The following is a 17,940-nucleotide window of genomic DNA, read 5'->3' as shown; positions in this document are numbered from 1 at the left end:
AACATCTTCCACAATTCTGTGAATCTTTTCACTGAAATAAGGTCACAAGTTTAAAGCACTGTTGGATTACATTTTCCCCCATCAAAATGTGATTGCTTTTCCAATTGCAACCTGCATGATTCACTGCCACCCACCCCACTTCACACTACTGTCAGGTGCTGACAGGGTGCTTTTCCATCTCTTCTTCGTGGCCTAGCGCTTCAACAATAGCTACAGACCTTATGACTTTGCCTGCCCTGTCTTGTATATTATCAAAGCCCCTTTCAAAATAATGAATAAGATGCCTATTTTGGGGGTAAGCTTCCAAGATGGCGGAGCAGAGAGGGAGCTGACTGCACTAGTCTAGGAGAAGATAGCTTAAAAATAGTGGAGAGTGTAGTCTCAGAGAAGAGTTAGGGAGGAAACGGCAGAGGAAACCATACGCAAATTAGAGGGACACAGTAGAACTACAACTCAGGAGCCTACACACCAGCGTTGGAATGTGAGGTGAGACCAGACTGCAGCAGCCCAAGCCATTGGTGATAAAGCTGCAGGAAGAGCCTAGAGGGAACCTGGCTTGGAGCCCCATGGGGGACAGTGAATCTGCCAAACTAGAGGAGAAACAAACAAACAAACAAAAAATAAAGGAGGGGCATGTTTCTCTCGCCAAAATCACCCTGCAATGGTGATAGAGCAGATGCCATTTTGGACATATGTAACAGCTGCGCCAGCTCATGTCTGCACCCAGCAACCAGCTGAGTACACACTCCTGACTCTGGTGGGGAGAACTAACAGTGGCCTGGGTGCTCATGACTATGGGAGGCCTGTGTGCCAGGACTGTGAAAAAACACAGGCTGTGAGGGAGGGCTCACAGTGTGGCTGGGACTCTGGGCAGTCGCTGTGGGAGACTCCACACGCTCAAGGCTTCCTGGTTACCTGGTGAGGGACATCGCTGGGGACTCTGAGATTACACTGAGGACTGCACAGATCCTTTGTGTGGTCCTTATGGCAGAGTTGACGAATACTATACCCACTGGGGATAGTGCTTAGGCACTGGTCTCCTTTGGGGAGAGGAGCTCAGCTAAGTGAGCTAACCTCCCCTCTGATTAAGAGAGAACTGAATAGAGCTCGCTGGCCACACCTTCTATATGCCTCTAGATATTCACTGAAAGAAGACACTCCACTAATCTACAGAAGCATAGTACAAAGATAAAAGCCACCACATCAAAAAAAAAAAAAAAAAAAAAAAAGAAGAAGAAGAAGAAGAAGAAGAAGAAGAGGAAGAGGAAGAAGAAGAAACCAACTAGTGAGTATCTCCATAAATGCTAAATAACAAACACACCAATTCAAGAAACAAGAATAAGGAAGATAACATGATGCCCCCAAAAGAACACAATACTTCAATATTAGATTGTGAAGATGAGATTGAAGAATTCCAGAAATGGAATTCAAAAAATTGATCACAAGATTATACAGAGGTAATCAGAAGCAAATGCAAGAACTGTTGAAATCTGTAAATGACAGGAAAGAAAATTACTCCCACAAAATTGAAACCTTAAAGAGAAATAAAAATAGGGGCTGGTGTCATGGCACAATAGGTTAATCCTCTGCCTGCGGTGCTGGCATCCCATATGGGCACCGGTCCTAGTCCTGGCTGCTCCTCTTCCAATCCAGCTCTCTGCTGTGGCCTGAGAAAACAGCAGAAGATGGCCCAAGTGCTTGGGCCCTTGCACATGGTTCCTGGCTTTGGATTGGCACAGCTCTGGCTATTGTGAGCATTTGGAGAGTGAACCAATGTATGGAAGAATCTTTCCTCTGTCTCTCCCTCTTACTATATATAGCTCTATTTCTCAAATATAAATAAATAAAATCTTTAAAAATAAAGAGAAATAAAAATGAAATGAAGAATTTAATAGAACAAATAAAAAATGCAGTGGAAGCCTTATCTCTTTACTTAACATAGAGTTAATCATATGCATATAAAGTCAATTGAGGAAGGATCTCATTAAAAAATAAGAGTAGGAATAAGAGGAGGAGGAAGAAGTTTGTAGCTGTTAAGCTGTATAGTTCTGCATATATTCCGACAGACTTATTTCTAAGGGCACAGTTTAAAAACTTGCCATGGGACCCCAAATCTCATTAAGATGGGTAGTAAAAATGCCATCTTAACTGTTAAAGAGACCATAGTAAGTGTTAAAGTGAACATATAGATAGGATTGTTAATGTGATCATATAAATAGGATCAAGTGTCTGGTAATAATAATAGATAGAATTAAAAAGGAGAGATGTTCCAGCATGGGAAATCAGTCCACACATCAGACTCAGAATTACAATCTCAATATGTAGCATTCTGAACTCAGAATCAGCCTTTAAGGCATTCTAGTCTGGCTGAAAAGCCCATGAGAGCATTTCAGGCATAGAAAGTCAAGGCACTGTGGCAAAAATTGTTCTACATGAAGGACCATCAAAGGAGGAGGCACATTTCTTTGAAGGGAGATGAGAACTCCCACTTTGTTCATGGTCTTGTCTAAATAATGATTCAGTTTGTGGACTCAAAAGGCTTCTATAGCCTTGGCAGCTCATGACAAGAGTCTCATGTGATCAATGATGTCATAAATAAAAGTATCAATTGTTAAATCAACAACAGCAGTCACTGTGTACTTGATCCACATGTAGGTCCTCTGTCCTTAATGAGCTGTACAATGAGAATTAACAGTAAAACTTGTCTTCAAACAGTACTTTATACTTTGTGTGTCTGTGTGGGTACCAATTGCTGAAATCTTTACTTAGTATAGAGTTGGTCTTCTGTATATAAACATAATTAAAAATGAATCTTAATGAAGAATGGGATGGGAGAGGGAGTAGGATGTGGGATGGGAGTGTGGGTGAGAGGGCGGGTTTGGGAAAAACTGCTATATTCCAAAAGCTGTACCTGTGAAATTTATATTTATTAAATAAAAGCTTTCTAAAAAAATGTTCTACACGAAGGACCTCTGTGAGTGAAACCCCAGTGGAAAGATGTGGCCATCACAAAAGAATGTTCTTTTCTCTGAAGGGAGGAGAGAACTTCCACTTTGGTTATGGCCTTGTCTGAGTACTGACAGAGTCTGTGGATGCAAAAGGCTGCCACAGCCTAGGCAGCTCATGTCATGAGACTTCGGTGGTCACCTACATCATATGTAAGAGTGTTAACTGTTAAATTAAAAATGGGAGTCACTGTGTATTAACTCCCCCTGCAGGAGCTCTGTCCTTAATGAGTTGTATTATGAGAATTAATTGTAAAACTTGTTCTCGAACAGTTTTTTTTTTTTTATGTGTGTGTGCAAATTGTTGAAATCTTTACTTAGTACAGAGTTGGTCTTCTGTGTAGAAAGTTAATTGAAGATAAATCTTAATGGAGAATGGGATTGGGAAGGGCAGAGGGAGGAGGAGGAGGGGTGGCAGTGTGGGTGGGTGGGCAGGTATGGTGAGAAGAATAACTATGTTCTTAAAGTTGTACTTATGAGGCCGGCGCCGCGGCTCACTAGGCTAATCCTCCGCCTAGCGGCGCTGGCACACCGGGTTCTAGACCCAGTCAGGGCGCCGGATTCTGTCCCGGTTGCTCCTCTTCCAGGCCAGCTCTCTGCTGTGGCCAGGGAGTGCAGTGGAGGATGGCCCAAGTGCTTGGGCCCTGCACCCCATGGGAGACCAGGAGACGCACCTGGCTCCTGCCTTCAGATCAGCGCGGTGTGCCGGCTGCAGTGCACCGGCCGCGGCGGCCATTGGAGGGTGAACCAACGGCAAAGGAAGACCTTTCTGTCTCTCTCTCTCTCACTGTCCACTCTGCCTGTCAAAAAAAAAAAAAATACCTCAAAAAGTTCACGCCAAATGGAATAGAAACATGAGTTCACAGGGCAAGTATTAAGCCTAGAGAGTAAGACACTTGAGCATATATGCGAATGCCCTCGCTTGCTGCCTGGCTCCAGCTCCTGACTCCAGATGCGTGCTAACGCAGTCTCCGCGAGACAGTGATGATGGTTCAAGTAATTGGATTCTTGCCACCCATCTGGGAGATGTGGGCTGAGTTCCCAGGTCTTGGTCTCAGCCTGGCTCAGCCCTGGCTACTGCAGGCATCTGGGCAGTAAACCAGCAGATGGGAGTTCTCTGTCTCTGTGTCCCTCTCTATGTGTCTCTCTCTGCCACTCAAATAAATAAACGAATATTTAAAAAATGACTATTTTGAAAGTTCTCCAAAACCACCAATCTCTGGTTTTAACACTACACCTTTCTATTTAAATCTTGCTAGTGTTCCAGACATACATGAAATTATGGAAATTGGACTGCCACTCAAGGAAGAAAGACAATCAACACATGCCAACTCTGAAATAACCCCAAACGTTGAATAGCAGAGAAAAACTTTAAAGCGGCCATTATTATAGGAGAAGGACACCAGAGAAAATCAATGAACTTGAAAAATAATGAACAAAAAGTTATCATTCTGAAGAATATAGGAAAATAGCCTGGGAAAATAAAGGAACAGAGGCTTTGGGACATGTGGGAAAATATCACAAGATCTAACACTTGTCTTACTGGAGTCTAACAAGAAGAGGAGATACACACAAAAACCATTTAAAGAGACAACGATCTAACAGCTCTCAAATTTGGTCTTAAATTTACACATTTAGTAAATTCAGGGAAACACAAATAGGACAAATTCAAAACCTTAAACAGAAACCTTTATTGAGAAAAATAAGCAAACTGCTGATAACAACCCCTTTCAACTATACCTTACTTAAAGTTAACCATGTGACTCTCGGCAGTTAACTGAAGTGGGGGCAGTCTAGTAGGACTGAGTCCTTAATCTGTGATGTGATGCCAACTCTGGGTAGACAGCATCAGAACTGAACCAGCACTGGACACCCAACTGGTGCACGGAGAACTGATACATATTATCATAGACACGTTGTTCATTACAAAGAACACTGCTGATCTCTATTACTCAGGAAATTCTGACGGTTTTAGAAACTCTTGTGTTGGGTGCCAAGACGAAAGATCAAATATGGATTTTCCATGTCACACTGTTACAATGCTGAATGCATATGTGCATTTATTTATTTATGATGAACACACATCATAAAATATATCACATGATAAATCTATTTTTCAAACTAGGACAGTGCCATGGTAAGTATGAGAAAACCAGACAGTCAGTTAAGTCATTTCGTCAAATACAAGTCCTCCTCTACCAATACCCTTAAAGCCACATTTTTCTGGCTGAAACAACCTTCTACTCTCCAGGATTACATCCACATCACAGAGGTTTAAGAGAATGAACCCGGGAGGGGGTAGTATTTCATTATCCTATTTCAGTGGTCAATGTGCACATCACTAACAGTAAGTCAACCACATGTTAGGCCTATTTGTGTGATACAATATATACCATAGGAATAATCAACACGGTGATAAATCTGTTATGAAGGGCACAGAGATTAAACCACAGCTTGCAACTCCAGCATCCCACACAGGGGCACCAATTCAGCTCCTGGGTGCTCACTTCTGATCCAGCTAATGTGCTGCCCCAAATATCTGGGACCCGCCACCCACACAGGGAACCCAGATGGAGTTCCGGGCTCCTGGCTCAGCGCCAGCAGCCATGGCTATCTGAAGAATGAACCAGAGAATGGAAGATCTCTTTGTCTCTCTCCCACTTCTCTGTCACTCTACTTTTTTTTTTCTTTTTTAAAAGATTTATTTATTTATTTGAAAGTCAGATTACACAGAGAGAAGAGAGGCAGAGAGAGAGAGAGAGAGAGAGAGAGGTCTCCTATCCACTGGTTCACTCCCCAATTGGTCGCAATGGCCAGAGCTGCGCCGATCTGAAGCCAGGAGCCACGAGCTTCTTCCAGATCTCCCACGTGGGTGCAGGGGCCCAAGGACTTGGGCCATCTTCTACTGCTTTCCCAGGCCACAGCAGAGAGCTGGATTGGAAGTCGGAACAGCCGGGACTAGAACCGATGCCCATATGGGATGGCAGCACTGCAGGTGGCAGCTTTACCCGCTGAGCCACAGCGCTGGCCCCCACTCTACTTTTCAAATAAATCAATTATTTTTATAAAAATGTAGTATGGTGCTGGCATTGTGGCACAGCAGGTTGAGCTGCTGCATGTGACACTGGCATCCCATATGAGCACCGGTTCAAGTTCCAGCTGCTCCACTTCTGATCACTCTGAACTCCCTGCTAATGGTAAACTGGTAACAACTTTCAGAGGGATGCAGAAGAGGGCCTTCAAAGGAGAGGAGTCAGCAGGTACTTTTACATCGTGAGAAACAACACTTTGGATGGTTTCTGAGCAGGGCAATTTCTTACTTTATAAGGCAAAAAAGTCGAAGATGTCACTGTGCCTTTCAAATAAATAAATCTTTAAAAAAAAGTGCTATGAATCAAGCTTATTCAGAGCAAATACTGGTGATAAGGAATTATGCCCCCAAAGCAAACATATCATCACAAAGAAACAAACAGATTTCTGCTTTTTGCTAGAAGTCTGGATATTATGCCTAGTCTTATGAAAACAGAAGACTGGACTTGATCATAAGAGACTTAATAAACATAACCAAATGAAATGCAAGGTCCTACATTACATACTATGTAGGACAAATTAGCTATCATGGTCATTTGGGGTCAATTCAGAAAATCTGAATATGATCTAAGGATCAGATGAAAGTGTACTGAAAAGGAAAATGGAGATCACGAAGAACACAGTTTATAAACCAGTATACACAGAGTATTCTCATTCAGGTTAAAATGAACACACCTACTCATACAGTCTGTGTGCTAAGATGTTGATAGCACTGGTCTCAATGTGGTGGAAAGATAACGCATGACTTTTTTAGCCTTATTTGTCTAAATTTTCTCATACACTTTAATGTACACATATTATTTCTACAATATTACAAGGTTACTTCTTAAAATGAATCAGCACATACATTGCAATAGGTATAATACAGCATATGCATAACATTTGCGCTAGGAGGAAGAAACTGGTAACAACCTTCAGAGGGATGCAGAACTAGCTTTTCAAAAGAGAGCAGTCAACAGTTACTCTCCCATTGTGAGAAACAACATTTTGCAGAGTTTCTGAGCAGGGCAATTTCTTTTTTTTTGAAAGGTAAAAGAAAGAGATCTTCTATCCACTTCCCAGAAGCCTACAACAGCCAGGATTAGGTCAGGCTCAAACCAGGAGCCAGGAACTCAATCCTGGTCTCCCATTAGAATGGCAGGGACTGAAGCACTTGAGTCGTCACCTGCTGCCTCCCAAGCTGTACCTCGGCAGGAAGTTAGAATTGAGAGAACTGCATGGACTTAAACCCAGGCATCCCAATGTAGGATGCAGGTGTCTCAAGGAGCATCCTAACTGCCGTGCCAAATGTCTGCCAGGAGCAGGGACTTGATACACCACTCAGGACATTGCTGTTTTCCTAGTCTGCTGGCTCTGGTTTTCAAGATCTGCTTCCATCAGATTCCATGGGAAGGCGTGTGGACACAACACACACACACACACACACATACACACACACACCAGGTGTGGCGCCTGTTAGATCAGTTCTATGTGTTCGAGGTGGACAAAATGTCTCCGCTATTGCAGAGGGAAGATTTGTGTCTTCAGAACGGTAAAGGCAATGCCTCCCTCCCAGCCAAAGCTTGGGCACATTTACGAGCAGCCCTCTTTCAGGCTGGGGGTCTCCTAATAAGCTCAGGGCTCCTCAGTAGTATCACAAATCCACTCTGTGTCCAGCATTCCCCTAGGTCTACCTTCACATCAGCTGCAGGCATTTGGGAGGCAGGGAACCAATGGTCACATAAAAATCAAACTCTGACTCGACTCATGAGTCCTGTGTCCTCTGCCAGGCTAACCTGTTAGCTCTAAATTGGGTAAAACACAGACCCTCCATGATTCTTGATAGTAAACACTACCACCCCAGCTCCTTAGAGTCTCCATGCTGCAGCAACACAGCCCACTGGGGCTACTGATCCTTATGATCAAGGAGAAACACAGCTCTTGGCACAAAATGAAAGCAAGGGGAATGCTGTCTTGGAACCCAAGGGGATCTCCCTGGTGTCTCGTAGCTTTCTCACGTACAGTAATAAAAGTGCAGATTATAGGAGGGGCCACACTGCTGTAACTGGCAGACTGGAGTGCCCCCTGGTAAGGAGGCACCATCACATCAGGTATTGATAGAACACAAAAGAAACACGACTTCACTGACGAGTGGCAGGAGGAAGTTACAAATACTGTGACCAGATGAGCAGGTGCAAACATGAGGACTGATGTATCCATGCCAACTACTATTTCCCTCTCCTCTACCTCTTTCATGTAAGATCATTCCGTGGTAATCAGTTAAGGTGCAGATCTCTAGAGTATCCTCCCCTGTTAAGGAGGAGAATAAAAACGGCCTCCCTCACAGGAGGAACAGCTACAAACAGGTTAGACAGAAACAAATGTGCTGTTTATGCTATTACGTGAAAACATCAACACAGGTAGAAGAATGTCTATAGATGCTGAGTCTATCGTCTGTTAACAGTCGGTCCTCTGTCTGCCCTTCTAAGCAGAGGCTGGAATTCCAAATACCCTATTTCTCAGATTCCTTTATTGAAGAGTTTTATTTCAGATTCCACCAAGAAGAGGCGCCTATGCAACATTTGGGAGTCAAAAACCGAGAAACTGCTACGTCTCTCTGGCTGCGGCTGGAACACCCAGGCATATACAAGAGACATCAAGTGTGCAGAGGCTTCCGGGCAATCTCCTCAGACACACTCATCTTATTCTGCCAACAAGATCAAACCAAGGTCCGGGGAGTCCAGGATTTTCGATATCCTCCAAGCCAGAAGCAGTTCTCCTGACCTTCACTGCCCCGGGGCCCTTTGAAGGCTTTGTAAGCATTTACTTAATTCACCTTATTAAATCTGTTCTTGCTACAACACCCAGAGCTGTTTCTGCTTTCCCGACTGACAAACGTGAATAGACTTTGGTCACGTGGAAGCTGAAATGGAGAAGAGAAGATGAAACTGGGGAGTGAGCCAGCAAGAAAAAAGATATCCCTTTCCGCTGCTCAAGACAAGATAAACCACAACACACAGCGCATGAATGTTAAAGCAGAAAACAAAGCCCAGGGACAGCAGCTTTGGCACCGCGGGTTACGCTGCTGCCTGTGATGCCAACATCCCGTATCAGAGCCACCAGTTAGAGTCCTGGCCGCACTGCTTCCTACCCACCTCCCTGCTAATGTGCCTGGGAAGGATGGAGGACTGCCCAAGTACCTGGGCCTGTGCCACCCACGTGGGAGCTCAGGATGGAGGTCTGAGCTCCTGGTGTTGTCCTGGTTCAGCCCCAGCCGCTGTAGCCTTTTGGGGAGTGAGTCAGCTGCTGGAAGAGCTCTCTCTCTCTCTCTCTCTCTCTCTCTGTCACTCTGACTTTAAAGTAAATAGAACAAATCTTAAAAAGGAAGGAAGGAAGGAAAACACAGAAAAAGGAAGGAACGAAGGGAGGGAGGAAGGAAATATAGCTCAACAAGTGGATTAAAACTATACTAAGTATACTGGGGCCGGCACTGTGGCATAGCGGATAAAGCCGCCGCCTGCAGCGCCAACATCCCATATGAGCATCGGTTCGAGTCCCGGCTGCTCCACTTGATCCAGCTCTCTGCTGTGGCCTGGGAAAGCAGTAGAAGATGGCCCAAGCCCTTGGGCCCCTGCACCCACGTGGGAGACCTAGAAGAAGCTCCTGGCTCCTGGCTTCGGATTGGTGCAGCTCTGGTCATTGCAGCCAACTGGGGAGTGAACCAATGGAAGCAAGACCTCTCTCTCTCTCTCTCTCCTTCTCTCTCTGTGTAACTCTCACTTTCAAATAAATAAATATTTAACAAAAAAATATACTAAGTATAATCTTCCTTGGGCTCAAAGGTATATTCCAGTCATCCATACAAATGTTTACTAAGAGATTACTACATGTTAGAATTCTATCCTTGGGCTGGCGCCGCGGCTCACAAGGCTAATCCTCTGCCTTGCGGCACTGGCACTCCGGGTTCTAGTCCTGGTCGGGGCGCCGGATTCTGTCCTGGTTGCTCTTCTTCCAGTCCAGCTCTCTGCTGTGGCCCAGGAAGGCAGTGGAGGATGGCCCAAGTGCTTGGGCCCTGCACCCCATGGGAGACCAGGAGAAGCACCTGGCTCCTGGCTTCGGATCAGTGCAGTGCGCCGGTCGCAGCACGCTAGCTGCAGCGGCCAATGGGGGGTGAACCAACAGCAAAAAGGAAGACCTTTCTCTCTCTCTCTCTCTCTGTGTCCACTCTGCCTGTCAAAAAAAAAAAAAAAAAAGAATTCTACCCTTGTGGGGGCCAGCGCCGTGGCTCACTTGGTTAATCCTCCACCTGTGGCGCCAGCATCCGGCATCCCATATGGGCACCGGGTTCTAGTCCCGGTTGCTCCTCTTCTTGTCCAGCCCTCTGCTGTGGCCTGGGAGTGCAGTGGAGAATGGCCCAAGTCCTTGGGCCCTGCATCCTTATGGGAGACCAGGAGGAAGCACCTGACTCCTGGCTTCGGGTCGGCATAGCTCCAGCCGCTGTGGCCATTTAGAGAGTGAACCAATGGCAGGAAGACCTTTCCTTTCTCTCTGTCTCTCGCTCTCTCATTGTCTGTAACTCCACCTGTCAGGGAGGGCAAACACCACTGAACCAACAACAGGGACAAATCACAGGGACTTGGGTAAGGAATGGCAGTACAGTAGGTGAACTCTGGATATATTCAGGAGGCAAAGATTTGCTCTTGGAATAAATTTGGAAGAGGAAAAAACAAAAAAGAAAAAAATGACTGACTCCTGGGTTCTTGGCCTGAGCAACTCAAAGTACAGAGTTGCCATTTTTGAAGAGCTAAGAGGGAAATGGAATATGGAGGAGAATTAGTGACTGAATTAAGTCTGAAATACCTATTACAAACGCAAAGTGATATGCTGACTAAGAAGCAAGGAGGAACCACGTAGGCTTCTGAGAAGGAGCAGAGACATGGTCTGTACTTCAAAGATTAATCTAGTTAATGTCAGAAAAGCTGAGCGTAAGAACGCTGCTTCAAAAGTTATTATTACTCTTGTATATATTGTTAATTTTTATAGCCAGCACACTGATGAAAAAAATCTACCTTGTAATAATGACATGTAGAAATTGTTTATTTAAAGGTTACCTGTCATTTTAAAATGTTACTCTGAAACAGTCACCAGAAATCTCTCATCCACTCATCCTGCCATTTGTTTCCCATCTATCCTCTATTCCCATTACTGCCTAAGGGATGCAGACTCCACAGTCGGCTCACAAATTGGAGACAGGATGTAGGTCTCAACACGATGTGAGATTTTAAAACAGGAAATGTATTTTTGGAGATGCTCCATCACTACCAAGTCACAACGCAGGAAACTGTTCAGAGTCGACATAAAGGAGACTCAGCTTCTTTTGCCAATACACTACTTTCTCATTTTCTCCAATGTGAGATCATTCTTTGGTCTGCTAGCCCTACTTTAACTAAAGCTGTTTCCATCCTTGTCTTATCATATGTAACTAAGCCTAGCTTCTTGTTACTTCTTGTAAAAGATAATTTGCAGGTTTTTTTTAATTTCTCCTAAATCTAAATTTCTCCACTGTAATAGGTGCAAGCAGATAATTACTTCATTATATCTTCCAATGCAATAGTGTCAGAGCATCTCCATACACAAATACATAAGGTTTAATACAAGGCCCTTTCCTTTTCTCTCATTATATTATAGTTTGAGCAAAACACTGATTTTAAAAAACAATGCTCGTGATATTAAATTGCATCTAAGCATAATTTAGCAACAGTAAAAGAAATGTTACAAAATAATGGCTATAAACAGAAGGCACTGGGTCTGCTAATACTGAGAAATCAGTGGACTGGAAAAAAGGAATCTGAGATATGAGAAGCATTAAAAAACAAATGAAAATATAATAGGGCTTACTTAGCATGTTACCAAGAGTAGACGGAGCAACACCGAGAGCCAGCAGCGTCATCTGCTGGAACGTTACTGCTCCTCAGGATGAGGGCAGAAGAGCAAGGGGGAAACAAGGGACGGCAAGTCTGCGGAGCAGCGGGCGTTAAAGGCTGCACAGAGATATGCCGAGATTGCTCGATATTCTGACAAGTTTAGGGGCTAAGAATTGGATTCTGTCTTTGGGAGGCCCACTGATGTCACTGATACAACAAGCAAAGGTCAGGTGTGGACTATGGCAACATGGGCAGGGGCATTCGGTAGAAAGACAAGGATAGAGGGGGTGTTTCCTGTCAAGTTACAGAGGGCACAACAGAACAGGCTGGTCAAAGGGGAGGCCAGAATCACACTGGAAGGGGCATACAGAAATGGAACGTTAGCAGGAAACAGTAGCAAGAACCTAGGGTAGAAAGGTTTAAGAACAGGAATGAAGGATATAAAAAAATTAAGCATGACTGAAAGAAGAAAGGCTATTTGGAAATGTCAGATTTGAACTGATCAATAACAGCGATGAGGCTGAGAACAGTTCTGCATGGGGAACCTGACCCAGGACAGGACAGGTGGGAAAAAGATCTGCAAGGCAGGGCTGGAGGGCCTGATCATTAGGAGCTGAGTTGCAGTCGGCCTGCAGTAACGCAGTCCCTGGGGACACAGCCACCAACAGTGGCGGGAGAAGCAAATCGCACACGTGATAAAGAACTATTATTGTCCACAGAGAAAGAACTCTGACCATCCCACAAGATAAATAGCCCAAAGTTAAGATTGCCAAATGACTTAAAGAGACTTTTCTCCCAAGAAGATATGCAAACATCCATTAAACAAATAAAAAAGATGTCCAACATCACCGGTCATCAGGAAAGCCAAAGCATCGATGAAGGTCACTTGGCAGTCACTACGACTGCTGTAGTCAACAAATGGTGTTTGGGTGCAGACACTGAAACCCTCACGCACTGCTGCTGAGAATGTCCAGTGGTACCCTCACTATGCAAAACTCGGAACATTCCTCCAGTGATTAAAAATGTCAAGTCGCGCTGATCCTTCTGGGAAAACTGGCATATATATAAATATTGACACAAGCTTTTGTGGAACGATGTTCCTAGAGATTTTGCTCACAACAGACAAAACTGGAAACAGACCAAATGTCTACGCACAGAACAGAAAACACGCATATTCGTGCGACAGAATAGTACTGAGTAATAAAAGTGAATGAACTGAAGATAAATGCTACAGCATGAATGTAGTGCAGAAACAGTATCCTGGACTTCCAAAATCACAGTGACTAAAGATCACACGCTTCAACTCACACGAGAGTCTAGAAAGCCAAAACCAAACAAGAGCAACAGCAGTTAGAACACTGTGTGCTTGAGGGAGGGCAGGAGACAGCAAACACAAATGAGTGCCATGAAATTTGCTGAGGTGAGAAAATTAATTTGTATCTTAATTGGAGTTCATATGGGTTCAAAATATGTTGAACTCATTTAAAAATTCATCTAAAAGTCTATGCATTTGATTAAAAACAAATTATATTTTAAATAGTAAATTTATTGATTACACATAACAGCACAAGAAAGGTACATGCAACACTTGAATGAAAATAAAGAAATACCTTTGTCCACCTGCAGAGCTTCACCCCAGAGTGGCTCCCAATCAGCTGATAGCCTGAACAGAAAAACAGGAAACACAAAATTAACCAACCAAAAGCTTCAAATCAAAACGTATCAAAATTGAGCAAAAACATTTTTCTTTGCTTAAATTACGGCAGTCAACAGCATCATCGCAGAAAACACTGAAGATTTCATTAACTAAAATGAGAAAATTTAAAATGCACGTGCATCTAAAAACATAAACTCAAATTATTTTTTTCAAAAACAAGCTAACCCAAAATTATACGGGGAAATTTTAACTTCTCAATATCTAACAGGTCTCATAGGCCAAAATTCAGTAAAGTTCTAAAAGACTGAGCAACACAATTAACAAATGATCAAGAACACAAGGGCATGGGGAACAATTACAAAAATGAACTTTATGCTTAGCCAGAAAGCAGAAGGAATCATGCATTTCACATGAATGACAGGCTACTATCACCCGTAATCTCCGAAAACAAGAAGGTGAATAATCAGGTGGGCAACAGGAGATTAAAACAAAGAAATGCTGATCCAACAAGCGGAGAAATCAGATTCAAGGAACCACAACGGCACATGAACTCTGAGTGGCACCCCACAGCCTATCATTTAAAATTTCTGAGCCATAGAAGACAGGAAAGGCATAGAAAAGGCCATGCCAAAGTAATCTCATTTCCTTTTTAAACAAACAAATAGAGCAAACAAGTAGAGCATTCTGATTTCAGAAAGCATTCAATGAAGTTTCTCATGAGGTTTCAAATAATAAGCCGCAATTATCACGAGTCTCTGGCACAAAAAGACTCTTGGAGATGAACCACAGGAACGAGGAACGCAGTCTGATGACGGCCTAAGTGGACCAGCGGCTGGTTAAACATGCAGCTTCACTGTGCGATGACTGATGGAACAATGTCAACTTAGATTACCCGTCTCTAGTGGCAACATTTACAAGCTTTGTCTTTTATCCTCTCCCACATTTATGTAAACTTCTCGCATACGAATACAGCACTGCTTATCTACTTGAAGATGGAAGTGCATCCAACTGAATAACCAATCTCTGAATCAGAATAACCAGTTAAAGGTGTCCCAGAGAAAATTCTATTTCTTGTGTTGGGTTCCCATATTACGCCGCTGCTTTTATTAGCACAGAAATCATGCTCTATTATATTAGTTCTTTAAATCTCTTCCTCCTGAGATACAGAGGGCTGCACAAAACTTTGCATTTAGGTGTGGAAAACACGATACACTACAGAATCGAAAGATCTGTAGCTGGCCACAATATCAAGATTAAGCCAAGAGTATGCAGTTGCTGAAAATCACAGGGCAGAATTCTGCTACCAACCTAGACAGAATAACAAAGAAGATTCACTATCCTACTCAAATTAACAAAGAGTGGACAACATACAGGAAACAGCAGCTTTTAGGACAGTCAGCATCAGGCAAAAAGGACAGAGAGGAGCTGTCAATGAGGAGCTCTCCATTACCCCAGCTTCTGTCTGGGAAGTTTCCAGGTCACGTGGCAGGGAGAAGCCCAAAGGATTCCCTCAGCTGAGGAGGGAGCTGAGACAGTCCAGTGAAAGCAAAGGAGTCTGCAGGGTGGAGTACAAAGAGAGAAAAGCTACACAAAGAACGCAAGAGTCTGCAGACGATTTCTATCAAGTGTCTGAGTACTGATGAGTACACATGTGAGAAAATTTACCCAAGGATGGGAAAGAGCCATCTGGAAGGATTAAAGATGCACCTGCAGCTCACCGGGTGTACCAGCAGACCGGGATGTGTGTCCAAACGACCACTCGTCCTGGGAACCTCAAGATCCACAAGGCTTTGCATACAGGACGTCAAGTGTTTCATCTCTATTGTGAAGAAGACTTAGCCCTCCACTGAGTTGGCTCTGTCTCACCTCACAACATGTAAAAGTCAGACTCAAAGCTCAAAGTAACTGTTCCTCACACCAGGAAAAAAGATTAAACACACTTGTACTAAGGCAACTAACAAGGTAAAATTAGGTCTGTCATCCAATCACAGATTATCAGAAACTGCGGTAGGCATTTGACACGGCCATTAAGATGCTGCTTGAGGGGCCAGTGATATGGTGTAGTAGGCTAAGTCTCCGCCTGAGGCACCAGAACCCCATATGGCTGCCAGTTCAAGTCCCAGCTGCTCCACTTCCAATCCAGCTCCTTGCTAATGTGCCTGGGAAAGCAGCAGAAGATGGCCCAATTCCTTAAGCCCCTGCACCCACATGGGAGACCCAGAAGCTCCTGGCTCCTGGCTTCAACCTGGCCCACCCTGGCCATTGGGGCCATTCAGGGAGTAAACCAGTGGATGAAAGAATCTCTCTTGAGGGCCAGCACTGCGGCACAGCAGATTAATGCCCTGGCCTGAGGTGCCAGCATCCCATGTGGGTGCCGGTTCAAGTCCTGGCTACTCCACTTTTGAACCAGCTCTCTGCTGTGGCCTGGGAAAACAGTAGAAGATGGCCCAAGTCCTTGGGCCCCTGCACCTGCGTGGGAGACCCAGAAGAAGCTCCTGGCTCCTGGCTTCGGATTGGCGCAGTTCCAGCCACTGCATCCAGTTGGAGAGTGAACCAGCGGACAGAAGACCTCTCTCTCTCTCTCTCTCTCCCTCTGAATCCCTGCCTTTCAAATAAATAAATTAAAAAAAAAAAAAAAAACACCAAAGGATGCTGCTTGGAATACGCACATCTCATAATGGAGTCTCAAGCTCTGCTTTTAACTTCTCGTTAATGTGCACCCTGGGAGGCAGCAGGTGAAGGCTCAAGTAGGCAGGTCCCTGCCTCTCAGGCAGGAGACCTGGACTGAGGTTCAGGCTCCTGGCTTCACCCTGTCCCTGGCCCAGTCCGGTTATTGTGCGCAACTGAGGAATAAACCAATGGATGAAATGTCTTTCTCTCTATCCTCAGTGCTTCTCTCTTTTTCAAGTTAATGAAAAATAAAAATTTTTTAAATGAAAAAGAGCATCAGTGAACTGTGGGTCAAATTCAAGCACCCTATTTTAATTACAGCACCCAAAGAAGAGGGAAAGGGAACAGAAAAATATCTGAAGAAATAATGGAAAAAATTTGTCTAAATTTCATAAAAATGATAAAACCAAAGAATTGAGAAGCGGGCCGGCACTGCGGCTCACAAGGCTAATCCTTCACCTAGCGCCGCCACCACACCAGGTTCTAGTCCCGGTTGCCCCTCTTCCAGGCCAGCTCTCTGCTGTGGCCCGGGAAGGCAGTGGAGGATGGCCCAGGTGCTTGGGCCCTGCACCCCATGGGAGACCAGGAGAAGTACCTGGCTCCTGCCATTGGATCAGCGCGGTGCGCCAGCCGTGGCTGCCACTGGAGGGTGAACCAACGGCAAAAAGGAAGACCTTTCTCTCTGTCTCTCTCACTATCCACTCTGCCTGTGAGGAAAAAAAAAAAAAAAAAAAAAAAAGAATTGAGAAGCAAAATGAAACCCAAGTAAAAGAAACATGAACAGTACATTGAGACACTAACAAGTTGAGCTCCCTGATCCAAACATCTGAAATCCAAAATGCTACAGATTCTGAAATGTTTTGAGTAGCTGTTGGCACCTGTCAGGATGCTTAACCAGTACATTTCATGTCAGTATTCTAATAGGTGAAAAAACACCAAACTTTAAAATATTTCTGGTCACAAGGACTTCAGGTAAGAGCTATTTAATATGTAACATTAAACTGTCCAAAATCAGTAATTAAGAGAAAATCTTTAAAGTAGTTGGGGAAGGGAGTATCACATTCAAAGGCACAAATGAACGATGGCTGACTGCTGGGCTCTTAGCAGCAGCAAGTGAGCAAGAGGCTAATGGAACACCACCTTTGGAATGCTGAGAGAAAACAATGCTGTCCACCTACAATTTTATACCCAGCAAAACATCCCCTCCAGAAATGAGGGCAAGGGGAAGGCACTCGGCTGATTGCTTGGGCCCTGCACCGGCATGGGAGACCAGGAGGAAGCACCTGGCTCCTGGCTTCGGATGGATGCAGCGCTGGCCGTGGCGGCTATTTTGGGGGGTGAACCAATGGAAGGAAGACCTTTCTCTCTGTCTCTCTCTCACTGTCTATAACTCTACATGTCAAATCAATAAAACTTAAAAAAAAAAAAAAAAAAAAAGGCAGTTCTTGCACAGAGGTTAAAGGATACCAGACAGAACAAGGACAAAAACAAAGGACTAAAGATCAAGAAAGAGGTAACTCCCGGAGTAAAGAAAAAAATGCTTTATAATGACGCAAATCTTTAACAGAAGAAACCAACTGTGTAAGCAAAATTAATAACAATGCATTGTAGAGTT

The 17,940-nt window shown here is 44.1% G+C and overlaps 1 protein-coding gene across 3 annotated transcripts in view; it reads right to left on the bottom strand.

Moving 5' to 3' along the window:
* Positions 1-17,940, bottom strand: part of LOC100354908 (S-adenosyl-L-methionine-dependent tRNA 4-demethylwyosine synthase TYW1) — a 210,166-nt gene that overhangs the window by 143,784 nt on the left and 48,442 nt on the right. For all 3 annotated transcript variants that reach the window (XR_011384574.1, XM_070064497.1, XM_070064498.1), the window contains exon 9: positions 13,609-13,661. Coding sequence is in view for 2 of the 3 variants with exons in the window: in XM_070064497.1 (XP_069920598.1) it covers positions 13,609-13,661 (53 nt within the window). In the remaining variant the exon portion in view is untranslated. The remainder of the gene's footprint in view (positions 1-13,608; positions 13,662-17,940) is intronic.

Source organism: Oryctolagus cuniculus, chromosome 19, assembly GCF_964237555.1.
Source record: "Oryctolagus cuniculus chromosome 19, mOryCun1.1, whole genome shotgun sequence".
NCBI classification, from domain to species: domain Eukaryota; kingdom Metazoa; phylum Chordata; class Mammalia; order Lagomorpha; family Leporidae; genus Oryctolagus; species Oryctolagus cuniculus.
Note: the sequence above shows the minus strand (reverse complement) of the source record. Positions and strands in the feature narration are given on the sequence as shown.